Raw genomic sequence first — 13,779 nt, 5'->3', positions numbered from 1 at the left:
GTACAACACAGGCCTCAGCACACAGCCCTGGGAACCCTGTGCTCATAATCCATGTGCAGGAGGTGTAGTTTCCACTCCTGACAGACTGGGGTCTGCCCATCAGGAAATCTAAAACCCAGGTGCACAAGGAGGGTGTCAGTCCAAGCTTGTGCCCCAGCTTGTGTCCAGTCCATGCTGGAGTGTTGTAGTGTTGAACGCTAAGCTGTAGTCAAGCTGTGTGGATGGCATTGCAAATAGTACCTTCTACAGATCCACGAACTGGAGGGGGTCCAGTGTATCCAGTACACTGTTCTGTTTATTAAGTTAAGTTATTAAGTTAAGTTAAGTGATACTTTTTTTTGATCCCACAACCGGGGAAATTCCACCTCCACATTTAACCCATCCGTGAAGTGAAACACCACATACACACCAGTGAACACACACACTTGGGGGCAGTGAGCACACTTGCCCAGAGCGGTGGGCAGCCCTATCCACGGCGCCCGGGGGAGCAGTTGGGGGTTAGGTGTCTTGCTCAAGGACACCTCAGTCATGGACTGTCGGCCCTGGGGGTTGAACCGGCGACCTTCCAGTCACAGGGCCAGATCCCTAACCTCCAGCCCACGACTGCCCCTGAGCCAAGATGAGTCTTTCAAAGATTTGCATTACAACTGGAGTATCTGCAACTGGCTTGTAGTTGTTTTCATAGACTCCTAGATATTCCTAATATCAATATTACTGCTGATAATATTAGTAGTATAATCACTTGTAGGTAGTTTGACCAGAGGAGGATGTTTCCCCCCTGGTGAGCCTGGTTCCTCCCAAGGTTTCGTCCTCAGTTCTGAGGGAGTTTTTCCTTGCCACTGTTGCCCCGGCTTGCCCACTGGGGGGTTTCTGTACATTCTGTACATTCTTACAGTCCTGTTGAAACTTTGTCTTTTCTGAAATTCTGTAAAGCTGCTTTGTGACAATCCGTTGTAAAAAGCGCTACAAATAAATTTGATTTGGTTTGATTTGATTAAGACAAGACGGCTTTACTTTGCTGCACAATGGTTGTTGTCTCAAAGCAGGTGTGAATTAGATCATGTGCTAAAAAAGGTCCAATATGTCTGAACTAAAGACATCAGCCAGCTCTGCTGCACATAACCTGAGTGCACCACCACCTGTTGCTTTTCGTGGGTTTACTCTGCTGAGACTCTTCTTCAGTGCTGCAGCTGGCCCCTGCGTCTGCTTGCCCACCGGAAACCTCCTCTGTGGTTTTGTCTTGAGGGTTTTAAAGTGAGCATAGAGGTCATTCAGCTCATCCAGCAGAGCAGAGAGGAAGTTGATTTGTGGCCACTCTTCTATGTTTATTTTGAGAATCTGTGAGCAGTTTCAGGCCTTTCTACATGCGTGTTGTAGTGATGCTCCAGTGTAAGTCTGTTTATCTCTTGACTGAATCTACGTAGGTCATACCAGGCCTTTTTGTAGACATAACAGCTGCCTGAGAAAATGCAGTGGGTCAGGCACACAGCATGGACTGAACCTCATAGCCTATCCTGGGTTATTGATTGGGGTTTTGTCTCGCATTGGGATGACTCACGGAAGGAAACGGACTTCATTTCCCAGACTCTCCTGGGAGATCACGTGACCGAGCGACTTCCTTCAGTCTCGGAGTACATGACGGACTCCATTATCTACAATACTTCAGGAAATCACATGACTTCAGACAACTGCTCGTGCACCTATCAGCGCTCACACTCTCCCCATATATTCAACACAAGGACTAGAGGAGACATTCCTCCAGCACCATCCTCTTGTACAGCAGCATCTTTGAGCACCTCATCCTGTTAGAGCTACCAAACCACACTGAAGCATCTAATCTGCTTCTTCAGCCCACGCTTTAACAGTCATACTCACTGGGGGAGCTTAGCTGAGGACTTGTCTATATCCTGGGTAGAGAAATAACAAGGTCACTCTTAAGAAAGATTAGTTTTTTCAAGGGTTCTTTTGTGAAGGCAAGGGTTCTATATAGAACTTTGAACACTGTAAACCGTTTGCATGCTTAAATGGTTCTTCAGATTGATGGAGAATGTGTTGTATTTGTATTTGAAAGTGGTTCTATATTTCAGGGGTTATGCTGTTCTTGCCTGTAACAGTAGAAGAACCCTTTTTGGTGCTACATAGAATCATTTTCAAAACAGTTCTATAGAAAAACTAAGCAAAATACAGATTCATCTTCATCAGTGGGCTTCTACACTGCTGTGAACATTTCTGCTGGTCATTTGCTTGACCATAGAGAAATCCTTGCTGTCAGATGTTTCAGTAATTATTAGTAGTTTTTATTAATTATTAAGCTTTAGAGAACACCCTGTGCTGCAGATTGTCACAGTAATCCTCAACTGGACATGAAAGCTCCATTGGCCCCCTCTGCTGGAGAATGAAAATTGTTACACTAAAACGATCATTGCTTTGAACGTACTTTGTTCAAATGTAAACACTGGTGTCGCATGACCAAAAGATTATACAGTGACGGAAATGTTACTTCTGACAAGAATTGTTGCTGTAATGTATTTTATTCATGTGCAGCCGATTTATGTCAGAATTATGTCAGTTCAAAGCAGCAAAGGCCCTCAGAATCCCTTCAATGATAATGTCCAGGGAAGTGCCCATGTCCCATGCACATCGCTTGTAAATGATGTTCTAGAAAACTGGTCACATCTTCAGCTGTAGCTGGCCATACTGTCTATATTCACTTTACTGCATGATTGTAACTCCATACTACGGTTTAACATCCTTTATATTACCCACAGACTGTTTATGCACTGTCTGTTTCCACATTAAATACCAGGTAGATAAAGATTCTGGCTGTGATTCTGACCATTCATTTTTTATTTCATCAGATATTCAAAGTCTACCTCTGCCTTTGAATAATTACACTTTCATGGTGCACAAGAACGATGTGATTAACTTTGTGATTTCTCTCATTCTACAGCCTCGGTCATCACCAGACCACCAACAAACAAAACAGTGAGTAAAGAAAGTGAAATACACCTTTAAACTATTGTGGATTTGTTAATGCATTGTTTTTGAAAAAAAATGATCAGGAATGCTCTTTTTAGCACTTAGAGCTACTTTATTAATTAATTGTCATTTTATGCTTAATGGTCTCATTTTAACCATAGTCAGTGTACTCAATGGGAAGCAGTGCCCACATGTTATTATGATGTCAGACTGATAATGATTATCAGGACATCAACATGGGTCCAGTCCTCCAGAGCCAAGATCCCACAACCAACCATGAGATTCAGTGTAGAAGCATCTAAAATCCAACACCAGCCAATCAGATTCAGTCTACCAGAATCTAAACCCCAACACCAGCCAGTCAGTGCTGTTTTGTGAATCTTGTACTATGAAAGTAATATGTTATGTATTTGATAATGTAACTTATAAGACTAATACATGCTTTAACTTAACCTTGAATCTAAGAAGGAACGCATTCTTATTTACAGCGGCAGCCTTGCAGGCACCAGAAAGATGGCATAATAATAATAATAACAATAACAATAATCGTAATAATAATAATTACAATAACAATAAAACAGTTAATAATGATAAAATGAAGATATAACAACAAAAGATAAAAATGAACAACATAAGAACATACAGTTGAAAAATGGCATCAGAATAGTACACATCCATGTAGTGAAAGCTGGATATCTTATTCCAGGAAAGAGCTATTAGAGAGATCCTCAGATCAGTCCTGATAGACCCCCAAGGTCCCTGAATGGTCTGAAGAAAGCTGAGGTCAAATCAAGCTCCATTTTAGCTGGTAGCCTCTTCTTCAGTTCGTAAAAAAAAAAAAAAAGAAAAAGGAAAAAATGCCATTTTCTATTACCTGTTATTGCTATTATATTACTGTGATGTCGCTTTGAGCAGAACTGCTAGTACTGAATGAGTTCAGCAAGTTAGAAGGGAATTCACTCTGAATTGTTTTCTTAGCAGACTTAGCAGACAAAAACAACAGACATAGCAGATTCGTCCTGGAAGATATGGATCTTGTGAATAATCACTCATATTGCAACACCTTCCCAGATAAAACTAATCCAGCTCCAATAGGGCTTAAATTGATGATCTGGAGACTTGAATAAATTATGTTATTATTGACTCTCAAGTCAATATGAATGCTTTTGTTCTTGCTCAAAATATATGAATGACCTTAACCCTCTGACATCCACAAACTCGCTTGCACATCAAATTCAATGTATCTGTAACTGTATCTTTGTGAAGACACAGCTCAGAAATCCAGTTCGAACACTTCCTGAATCTGTAGAGCTGCCCTTTCCATTCCATCTCATCACGAGATCCAACAAGACTCACATGCGGAGTTATGAGCCTATGAAGAGGGGCTGAGATACACGTCATCTGCCTCTTACCGTGTGGACCTGTTGGATTTGTGTGTCCATCCACATTCTGTGTGAAACTGACCCACGGACACTCAGGAAATCATTAAGGACTGACCGTCACACCAGAAACCCTTCATTCTTCATTCAGTCCACATCAGAGACTCATGTGAAATGGTGTCAGAGGATTTACAGCTGTTGCAGCAGGTTTAGAAAGTAGTGATGAAGATAACAGAGCGTTCAGATATGAAACTTATGAGGATCATGTTCTATAAAGAGCCTTTAAAGGAGAGTTTAGGAAGATATGAACAAATCAAGAGAATGACCTCAGACCCCAGAAGATTCAACTGATCAACTGTCCATATTTTCCATGCTTACAATTTCTAGAAAGAACTTTTCCAAGCCAGCAATAATAGGTAAATCAATGTGAGATGCTACATCAAGATGTTCCTTACACATTCCTTCACTCCACCTTTTGGTATTTTTAATCATTTTGATTATTAAAACAGCTAAATCACAGTTTCTGAAATGCGTTTTTTTTCCTCTCTTTTTCACTCGTTTCTCATCAACATGCCAAATATGAAACTAACTATGACCAAAAGGATTGTATAAACAGTGCCTTTAGTTTTCTTTTCTTCAAACGGTAATATTTGCTCCACAGTCAATGGTACGTCGGCAGGAGCAACACGCAAAGGAGCAAAGCGCTCACCTGGGATCAGAAATGGAAACAGCGCCACCTCAGGGGGCACTACAGTGAAAGCAATCATGGATCCATCATCAGCATCTAGAAAGCCTAATGTCCTACTCCGACTCCAAATATTCTTCTTCAAACAGTCCAGACAGTACTGCCATGCCAGCTGTACCCGCACCATTCTGAGCTTCTTTTTTAGCCGAAAACAATTTGACTTTGAGGAAAGTAACTTATAGGAATCCCCGTTATGGCACGTTAGAGACCAAAAACCATTCTCAGGGCTCAATGGATGGACCAAATGGTATGAGCGTTGACACACCCCAATGGTCCAGTGCTTGCTCCCTCCAACCTCGATGTCCCAGCAGTGGATGCCATCTGTGTACCCTTCAGATCCCAGCACTATTCGGTTCCCTCGATGGGGTACAGGGATGGGGCGGTCACGGCTTGTCTTTCTGACGCATACCAGGTCATCTGAAATGGAGAAGTCTGCAGGAGCAGTGTTTGGGTCCAGCACTACAGGATCTGGATAAAGAAACAGAGTAGGCAGATTTGGAAGTTATTAGCAAAGTCCTGAACCATTAGTCTGAGTCATTAATCATTAGAGCACTCAGAATGCGCCTTGTCTGATTCATAACCTCCCGATGTTCACCCATGTACCTCATCTGCTAAGAACATACATTCACCGGCCACTTTATTAGGTACACCTGATCAGCTGCTTGTTAACACAAACAGCTAATCAGCCAATCATACGGCCACAACTCAATGCATTTAGGCATGTAGAGGTGGTCAAGACAACTTGCTGAAGTGCAGACCGAGCATCAGAACGGGGAAGAAAGGGGATTTAAGGGACTTTGAACGTGGCGTGGTTGTTGGTGCCAGACGGGCTGGTCTGAGTATTTCAGAAACTGCTGATCTGCTGGGATTTTCATGCACAACCATCTCTAGAGTTTACAGAGAACGGTCCGAAAAAGAGGAAATATCCAGTGAGCGGTCAGTTGTGTGGACGAAAATGCCTTGTTGATGTGAGAGGTCAGAGGAGAACGGGCAGACTGGTTCCAGACGATAGAAAGGCAACAGTAATTCAAATAACCAACCAAAATCTCTGTGGAACGTTTCCAACACCTTGTTGAAAGTCTGCCATGAAGAACTAAAGGCAGTTCTGAAGGCAAAAGGGGGTCCAGCCTTTTACTAGCACCTTTTTACTAGTACCTAATAAAGTGGCCGGTGAGTGTATGTATGTATGATAATCAGAAATTAAGTTCTGGTTCTCACATTGTAGACTCTATTTGTTCCTTGTTTAGCTCTCTAGCCCTTTTAGGTTATCATTGTTTCCTTGTTAGTTGTACATTGACTTCATGCCTTTTATTGCACATTTGTTTGGGATTTCTTTTTTTTTGTCTGCTAGGAATTATTTGTGTTAATACACCACCTCCTGGTGTGGTGTTTTGGTCAGGATGGTATAGTGCAGCTGTAACTGGGTTACTATATGCACATTTTTTAAAAAATGGGAAAAAATAAGTTGCACTCAATTTAGTTTTAGCATAAACAAGAATCTTTCTCTCTGTTCTGTTTGGTGCAACATACACAGTAAACACAGAAAAGAAACAATAAATAAAATACAGCTGTTGATGTTATGCTTCATTTTAGAGGGACTAGTTTTAACATCTTTACAAGCCTTGACCAAATTTTTACTACACACTTCTGTAATCTAACAATAGCTCTGTTAGTTTGCACTGAAATCCCTGTAGTTACTGAATAATAAGCCTTTGTATGAAATAAACCTGGAATGTTAAGGAGTTACTTAGTGCCTTATAACACTCTTACAGTGCCTTGAAAAAGTATTCATACCCCTTGAACTTTTCAAATTTTTTTCATGTTACACCCACAAACTTAAATGTATTTTATTGGGATTTTATGTGATAGAACAACACAAAGTAGCAAGTAATTGTGAAGTGAAAAGAAAATTATACATGGTTTTCAAAAAGTTTCACAAATAAAAATATGAAAAGTGTGGCATGCATATGTATTCTGCCCCCCGAGTCAATACTTTATAGGACCACCTTTTGCTGTATTTACAGCTGCAAGTCTTTTGGGGTATGTCTCTACCAGCTTTGCACATCAAGAGGCTGAATTCTTTTTGCCCATTTCTTTGCAACATAGCTCAAGCTCAGTCAGATTGGATGGAGAGTGTCTAAGGAACAGTAATTTTCAAGTCTTGCCACGGATTCTCAATGGGATTTAGGTCTGGACTTTGACTGGGCCATTCTAACACATGAATATGCTTTGATCTAAACCATTCCATTGTAGCTCTGGCTGTATGTTTAGGGTCATTGTGAAGCTGGAAGTTGAAGCTTTGTCCCAGTCTCAAGTCTTTTGCAGATTCTTACTGGTTTTCCTCCAGGATTGCCCTGTATTTATCTCCGTCTGTTTCACATCAACTCTGACCAGCTTCCCTGTTCCTGCTGAAAAGAAGCATCCCCACAGCATGATGCTGCCACCACCATGTTTCACATTGGGGATGATGTGTTCAGGGTGATATGTGTTGTTAGTTTTCCGCCACACATAGCATTTTACATTTAGGCCAAACAGTTAAACTTTGGTCTCATCTGACCTGAGCATCCTTCTTCCACATGTTTGCTGTGATACATGGCTTGTGGCAAACTGCAAACTTCTTATGGGACTTCTTATGGCTTGCTTTCAAAAATGGCTTTCTTCTTGCCACTCTTCCACAAAGGGCAGATTTATGGAGAACATGACTAATAGCTGTCCTGTGGACAGATTCTCCCACCTGAGCTGTGGATCTCTGCAGCTCCTCCAGAGTGACCTTGGGCTTCTTGGCAGCTTCTCAAATTAGTGTTCTCCTTGCCTGGACTGTCAGTTTAGGTGGACGGCCATGTCTTGGTAGGTTTGCAGCCATACTCCTTCCATTTTCAGATGGTGGGTTGAACAGTCCTCCATGAGATGGTCATAGTTTGGGATATTTTTATATAACCTAACCCTGCTTTACACTTCTCCACAACTTCATTTCCTTTAACAGTCCTCTGAGGCCTTCACAGAGCAGCTCTAGTTATACTGAGAATAAATTACACACAGGTGGATTAATTAGGTGACTTCTGAAGGTAATTGGTCACACTGGGTTTTATTAAGGGGTATCAGAGTACAGGGGGCTGAATACAAATGCTCACCAGACTTTTCAGATTTTTATTTACCAAAATGATTGAAAACCATGTATCATTTTCTTTTCACTTCACAATGATGTGCTACCTTTTGTTGGTCTATCACATAAAATCCCAATAAAATACATTTAAGTTGAAAAAATGTGCAAAGGTTCAAGGGGTATGAATACTTTGTCAAGGCAGTGTATATAAGTTTGTAATACATTAATATAACGCATTGCTTATTCCAGTAGAAATGGTTATTGCTGATGGCGACATACTGTACTAACAAGAGTCTACGTATTATTATTACAATAGGCCTGATACCTTCACATTCAGTCCAGATTGTGTAAAGGACATATTACACAGCCCAGACTATGTGAATGCAGTATTGCAATATGTGTAATTTCTGCATATGTAACATGCTGCAATAGTTTAGAGTCAATGGGAACTGGAGTGCTAGAATGAGCTTTGGTGGTAAAAACTGTTATTTATTTAAACGATCAATGATCTCAGTTGTTGTAAGTAGAAGTAAAACACATGCATGCACAGCTGAGTTTGCAAAAAGTATGATTTTCCTTAATACCAAGACAAAAAAGTGTGCTATTTTTGTGCTCAGGGTGCCCTCTTGTGGAGAATCTTCAGGCTGCCAAACATGAGTGAGTGAGAAGCTTTGTAGCTAAAAACCGGCTTGGATTTGCTGTGTTCCCATCACTGCATCTATTATACTTAAACAGACTCTTACTCACAGTAACGAAATATGTCCTTCATCTTCTTCCACACTCTGTAGCCGAGATTCCCCACATGTTCAGGCATGTTGATGAGAATTTCTGAACCAAACTTTGAATCCGGCTCTGTGTATTCAGCTCTAAAACATCCACACATACATGCAGGTAAACTCAGCAAAACATGTGCACTCATTCAGTGTATATGTGTAAATATAAGCACGCTGTAGATAAAAAAATATATATATACCTCTGCAACATGGAGTCAAAATTCTGAAAGACATGGAAAGCAATTATTGTAAATCATTTATTTTTATTCAATTACTAGAAAGGCTTCCACATTTAATCTGCACAAAGGTAAACTTTTTCACTGTATTGTGACTACAGGTTAGACTAGGTGTGTGTAGCTCAAGGCTTCAGACTGGGAATGGGAGTGTGTTATAATTCATCACTCCTTATTAATAGACTGCATTGTAGTATTTATAACTAAGTGGGCAATAGCGTATTGTCGACAGCCCTTCTAATGAGCGAATTTGGTTAGTTTAAGCTGCATTCATTGCACACACAGCTGTTTGGTGGCATATACACACTTTGTATGAAGTTAAGGGGCTTACTTAAAAATGTATTTCAGCACAGGTTACTGTCTGTTTTAAAAATGGAATACTTAGCCTAATCCAAAGGATAACTACTCTAATCAGTCTGATTACTTTGTTACTTTTGGATTATTTTCCTTTTTAAAGTGATATATTTTTTAAAAATGACGAGTAAAACTATTCCCCAGTGTCTCTAATAACTGTGTAGTTACATGTGAACAACATATGCAACAAGACAACTACAGATGGATGATAGAAGTACATCTTATGTAATTACAAAAGTGTATCTTGATAGTTATAACAGCCTATACTCTCTCATGTAACTACACAAGGGCAACAACATAAGTGTAATTACGTTTGTAATCAGACTAGAACAGCAGTTCTTCCAGCAGTAAAATGAAGTGTGTAATAACTGACATTAAGACATTATTTACACTGTATCTGCCAGCTTTCTTACCATTTAGCCAGCAATTATGTTGTAAAGCTGTAACCAGTTTCAGCTTTAAATCAGTCTGTAATGTGACAGAACAGCAGACGTCCCTTATATTAACATACTTTTATGACACTTATTAATATGTTGCATTAGAACCAACATCCATATTACCACTCTGATATTACACAACACCTACATGGCAACTACACAGGACCTGCCCACTTAGTTCAAATTGAAACTTTAACACGGCATTATAGGAAAGTTCCTGTGTAGATGTTATATAGGTACAGTGTAATTACAGAAGGGTTAATCAATGTGATTAAGTTATCTTGTTATAACAGTTATTCCACAGTAATTATGTAAAACATAAATGTAACTATGTAAAACATACTTCCTTCAACTGCTGGAAAAGACTGCTGATCTGTAGTGTATCAAACGGATAACTACATGAGGCAAAACTGAAGTTGATACACATGTAATTACATGGGCTGTACTTCTGTAATCGATCTGTAACAGTAATTATATCATCAGTAGTTAAATTGTTGTTGCATATGTTATTCATGTGTAATTACACAGTTGCTAAAGTGTGAAAATGTGTATTATTTCATATTATGTATGAAAATGGTTGTAATTCCTACACTGTTCACAGATTTTTAAATATTCTCAGATTAATACTGATAACCGTTTAGCTAATGAGCCATTTGGACATTTCAATCAACATGGGTAATAAATGCATATCAGATGCAGCTGCTACTACTTTTCACAGTTTGGTTTATTTTCTGTGATGTATGAAAAGCTTTTTTCGATTTTTAGTGTTTTGACACGCGTGTGGACTTACATCACTCAAAATGAACACTAGCAAACTCAGGAGCAAAAGGCATATTTACCACATAAGAAACAGCTTAGATCTTGGATATCTGGATTATAAGGTAACACCATTGTAAACGTGTTTGTCGTGATTTTATTTACAGCCTTTACAACAGACATAGGAAGGAAAAATGCTGCAAGCGATTAAAGTGGTTTCGGTGTAATCCTTTATTTGTATAATGCACCTGTAATATGATAACTCTCTTTTTTCCGGTAACAGAAGACTCCCTTTTTGTTTCCGGATTAGACATGATTATTGAATACGTACCTTTTCTACCCAGTAGAAAAGCACCGCTAATAGAGAGGGCCACTTTGGTGTCACCATGTCACTGTACCCAAAACCAAGCATGACCTAGAGGGGTATAAATCCCTCAGGCACTGGGTTGTGGAGCAATGGAACTGCATTCTCCAGAGTGTTGGAGCTCCATGCAGTACCTTTGGGATGAATTGAAGTGGGCAACTAATCATCTATCATCAATGCAATCTCCCTATTAATACACTTTATTTCAGAAAAAGTAACCGGTGTCAACAAACTTTTGGTCTTTTAGTGTAGATAATGTATAAAATAGAGTGTGTTCTTCAGAGACTGTAACACCTAAAACGCCTGTTACAACTTTGTGGCTGGCAGTCGTGGGCTGGAGGTTAGGGAACTGGCCCTGTGACCGGAAGGTTGCCGGCTTGATCCCCAGAACCGACAGCACATGACTGAGGTGTCCTTGAGCAAGACACCTAACCCCCAACTGCTCCCCGGGCGCTGCGGATAGGGCTGCCCACCGCTCCGGGCAAGTGTGCTCACTGCCCCCTAGTGTGTGTGTATTCACTAGTGTGTATGTGGTGTTTCACTTCATGGATGGGTTAAATGCGGAGGTGGAATTTTCCCGTTTGTGGGATCAAAAAAGTATCACCTTAACTTACATATCTGTAACTTTTGTAATACTTGGTTGCAGATTCTCATAGAAAACGTCAAGACAAAGCTCTATTTCTCATACTTGAAAAAGCATTTGCTCATCGAAACTTGTTCATCGAAACTCGAAACTTTAGCAGCAACAACTTTAAACGGTCACAATTGGCTCCTCCCACTCCTCCATGTGCTTTTTGTTTACTTTCTGATCGTCCATGTGCGTTTGTTGTGTTTGAGTTCGGCCCCCTTGTTTTACATTTATATTTACGGCATTTGGCAGACGCTCTTATCCAGAGCGACTTACAATTTGATCATTTTACACAAGTATGCGAAGGCGGTGTTAGGAGTCTTGCCCAAGGACTCTTATTGGCATAGTGTAGGGTGCTTACCCAGGTGGGGGATTGAACCCAGGCAGAGGTGTTAACCACTACACTACACCAACCACTGTTGGTGTTGTTTTCAGACCCCACCCCTGATTGCTCCCACCTGTGTTTCAACCTGTATCCAGTTATCCCTTGTTAGCCCTCTTGTATTTAAGCCGTGTTTACCCCTTGGTTTCGTTGGTCTTTATGCTGATTGTTTGGATGTTTGTGCTGGTTGTACATTGTATTCCTTGTCATGTCTGTCCCTCCTGCTCTTTGTGTTGGCTACCTGAACCTGTACTGTATTGACCACGCCCCTGGATTTCCTCAAAATAAAACTTGCTTATCTCCAGTGTCACATAAACAAACACTTCCTGTTACTGGATATCAGTCTTTCACATCGCTGTGGAGGAATTTCCGTCGACTCTTCTTTGCATAGATGCTTTGTTTAAGCCACACTAGATGGCTTTCCAGCATGACCTGCTTGTTTAAAGTGCTTCCACAGCATCTCAAGCGCGTTCAAGTCAGTATTTTGACGAGGTCATTACACAACCTGATTTTGTTTCTTTTGAGACATCCAGAGTTAGATTTCCACTTGTGCTTTGCTGTCTAAAGTGATCCAATTCTGCTTGAGCTTCAGCTCATGGACTGACGAATATATGGACTGACGGACTGAATATTCGATGCATCCCAATACCATCGCACTACCACCACCATGTTTAATTGTTGGTATGATGTCTCAGAAAAGTTGCAATTTCTGACTCAGAACATAATTCTGTACTGAATCAGCGCCTCCACTATATCACCCCTACACATGTCACTTTATACATCACTTTATACAATACCAGTATTAAGATGTACACCCTCTACCTCGTACTCATGCTGTTATTAGCACCTTTCTATTTATTGTTTATTGTTACTTTTGGTAGTTAACTGGGACTATTTCGTTCCACCTCATGTACCACATGTGATGCGAATGACAATAAAGCCTTATCTTGTCTTGTCTTGTCTTATTATTCCAGTAGGCTTGGTGGTCATTAACATGTTTTTTTGGAAAATGTGACATGGCCCTTTCTTTTTTTTTTTTTATTAGCTCTTATGGATACCATTTTTGCCCTTTATCTTTTTAATGGTTGAATCATGAACGCTGACGGAGGCCTGCAGTTCCTTAGGTGTTCATCTGGTTTCTTTTGCAGCTTGCTGGATGGTTCGTTACTTTGCTCCTTGTGAAATTATGTCCACTTTTGGGAAAATTCACCACTCTTCCAGGTTTTCTCCATTTGGAGCTCCAGAGCCTTATGAATGGCTCTGTAAACTTTTCCAGATTGATATATTTCAATGTCTTACTCTTCTCTTCCAGGATGTCTTTTCATCGAGACCTTTAAGCCTCGACTTCACATTGCTGGAAAGGTTCTATTTAAATGGTGTTTATATTCAGCCGTTCAGGGCTGCCAGTAATTAAGACCTGAGTTCATTTGATCTCAATTAACAATTAAAATTAGTTGATTGGTTGATGTCACTAAGGGGGCAATTACTTTTTCCCGCTGGTATTAAATAACTTTTTTTTCTGTCAAAATATTATATTATATTTTAAAGTCTGTACTTTGTGTTTATTCAGGTTGACTTTGTTGTAGATTAAGTTCAGTTTGAAGATCAAATGGCATTATATTGGATGTAAATTCCAAGATGACAAA

At 40.1% G+C, this 13,779-nt stretch overlaps 1 protein-coding gene across 1 annotated transcript in view; it reads right to left on the bottom strand.

Moving 5' to 3' along the window:
* Window positions 1-4,420: 4,420 nt before the first annotated feature.
* The window catches only part of trim35-1 (tripartite motif containing 35-1), a 12,255-nt gene continuing 2,896 nt past the window's right edge, over window positions 4,421-13,779 (bottom strand). Inside the window, exons 4-6 of the mRNA XM_017682975.2 lie at window positions 9,180-9,202; window positions 8,954-9,072; window positions 4,421-5,571 (exon numbers count right to left, since the gene is read on the bottom strand). Of these exons, the coding sequence (XP_017538464.1) occupies window positions 4,910-5,571; window positions 8,954-9,072; window positions 9,180-9,202 (804 nt within the window). The 3' untranslated portion in view covers window positions 4,421-4,909. The remainder of the gene's footprint in view (window positions 5,572-8,953; window positions 9,073-9,179; window positions 9,203-13,779) is intronic.

Source organism: Pygocentrus nattereri, chromosome 12, assembly GCF_015220715.1.
Source record: "Pygocentrus nattereri isolate fPygNat1 chromosome 12, fPygNat1.pri, whole genome shotgun sequence".
Classification (NCBI taxonomy): domain Eukaryota; kingdom Metazoa; phylum Chordata; class Actinopteri; order Characiformes; family Serrasalmidae; genus Pygocentrus; species Pygocentrus nattereri.
Note: the sequence above shows the minus strand (reverse complement) of the source record. Positions and strands in the feature narration are given on the sequence as shown.